This window comes from Plasmopara halstedii (assembly GCF_900000015.1).
Source record: "Plasmopara halstedii genome assembly, contig: Scaffold_262, whole genome shotgun sequence".
In the NCBI taxonomy this organism is placed as follows: Eukaryota; Oomycota; class Peronosporomycetes; order Peronosporales; family Peronosporaceae; genus Plasmopara; species Plasmopara halstedii.
In genome coordinates, this window is record NW_020187183.1 from 1,230,236 (window position 1) to 1,231,069 (window position 834).

At 48.0% G+C, this 834-nt stretch overlaps 1 protein-coding gene across 1 annotated transcript; it reads left to right on the plus strand.

Annotated features, from left to right (window-relative positions):
* Nucleotides 1–258: 258 nt before the first annotated feature.
* Nucleotides 259–768, plus strand: PHALS_04704 (CRN-like protein; the record flags this gene model as incomplete). Its single annotated transcript, XM_024722571.1, has 1 exon — nucleotides 259–768. One exon carries the CDS (start codon nucleotides 259–261, stop codon nucleotides 766–768), a length of 510 nt encoding a protein of 169 aa, XP_024573634.1.
* Nucleotides 769–834: the final 66 nt, after the last annotated feature.

Genomic DNA, 834 nt, shown 5'->3' on the forward strand with positions numbered 1-834 from the left:
CCACAAACTCGCAAAAAATGGGATTGAGCAACGTCAAAAAAAGGGACGGACGTTCTCAGGGCGATCAACTCGATCGCAAATGATGCGACCGTGTTGCATCAAAAAATTCGACCAGAACTTGAAGCTCTAACTTCGACTGGCAACATTTTAACTCGCTTCCTTGGTGGAGCTACAGCTGCTTCGGTCGGAACCACCACCAACACATGAATTTGCTTGGTTTTCGGCTCTACAGTTGAAAAGGCATCAGAAAGAGAAATCATGGTGACGCTTTTCTGTGCGATCATCGGTGTGAAAGGAAGCGCGTTCTCAGTGGAAATTGACGCAAGCCAGTCGGTGGACCACTTGAAGGATGCCATTGCGGAAAAGCAGAAGTTTGACTTCGCTGCCAGCAAATTAGAGCTATATCTCGCGAAGAGAGGCGATGCGTGGCTGGAGTCTGGCACGGAAGACGTCAAGAAGCTGAAAAAGGGCGAGAAGACGGCTCTCATCGAAGCGCTAATGAAGGAGGACCAAAATCTACAGGCAGAGGATTTGCTGGAAGAAAACAATATGCCCACACCGGAGTCGAGACAGATTCACGTGCTGATGGTGATTCCGACCGAAGTAGCTGTAGCTCCACCAAGGAAGCGAGTTAAATTGTTGCTAGTCGAAGTAAGAACCCCAAGTTCGTTCGCTCGTCGCCGTGTATGGTCGAATTTTTTTATGCATGATGGTCGCATCATTTGTGATCGAGTTGATCGCCCTGAGAATGTCCGTCCCTTTTTTTGACGTTGCTAGTGGGTGTCATGGAAAGATTGAAATAACCGGTGAAGACGTGACTTTTGCAGAAAATGT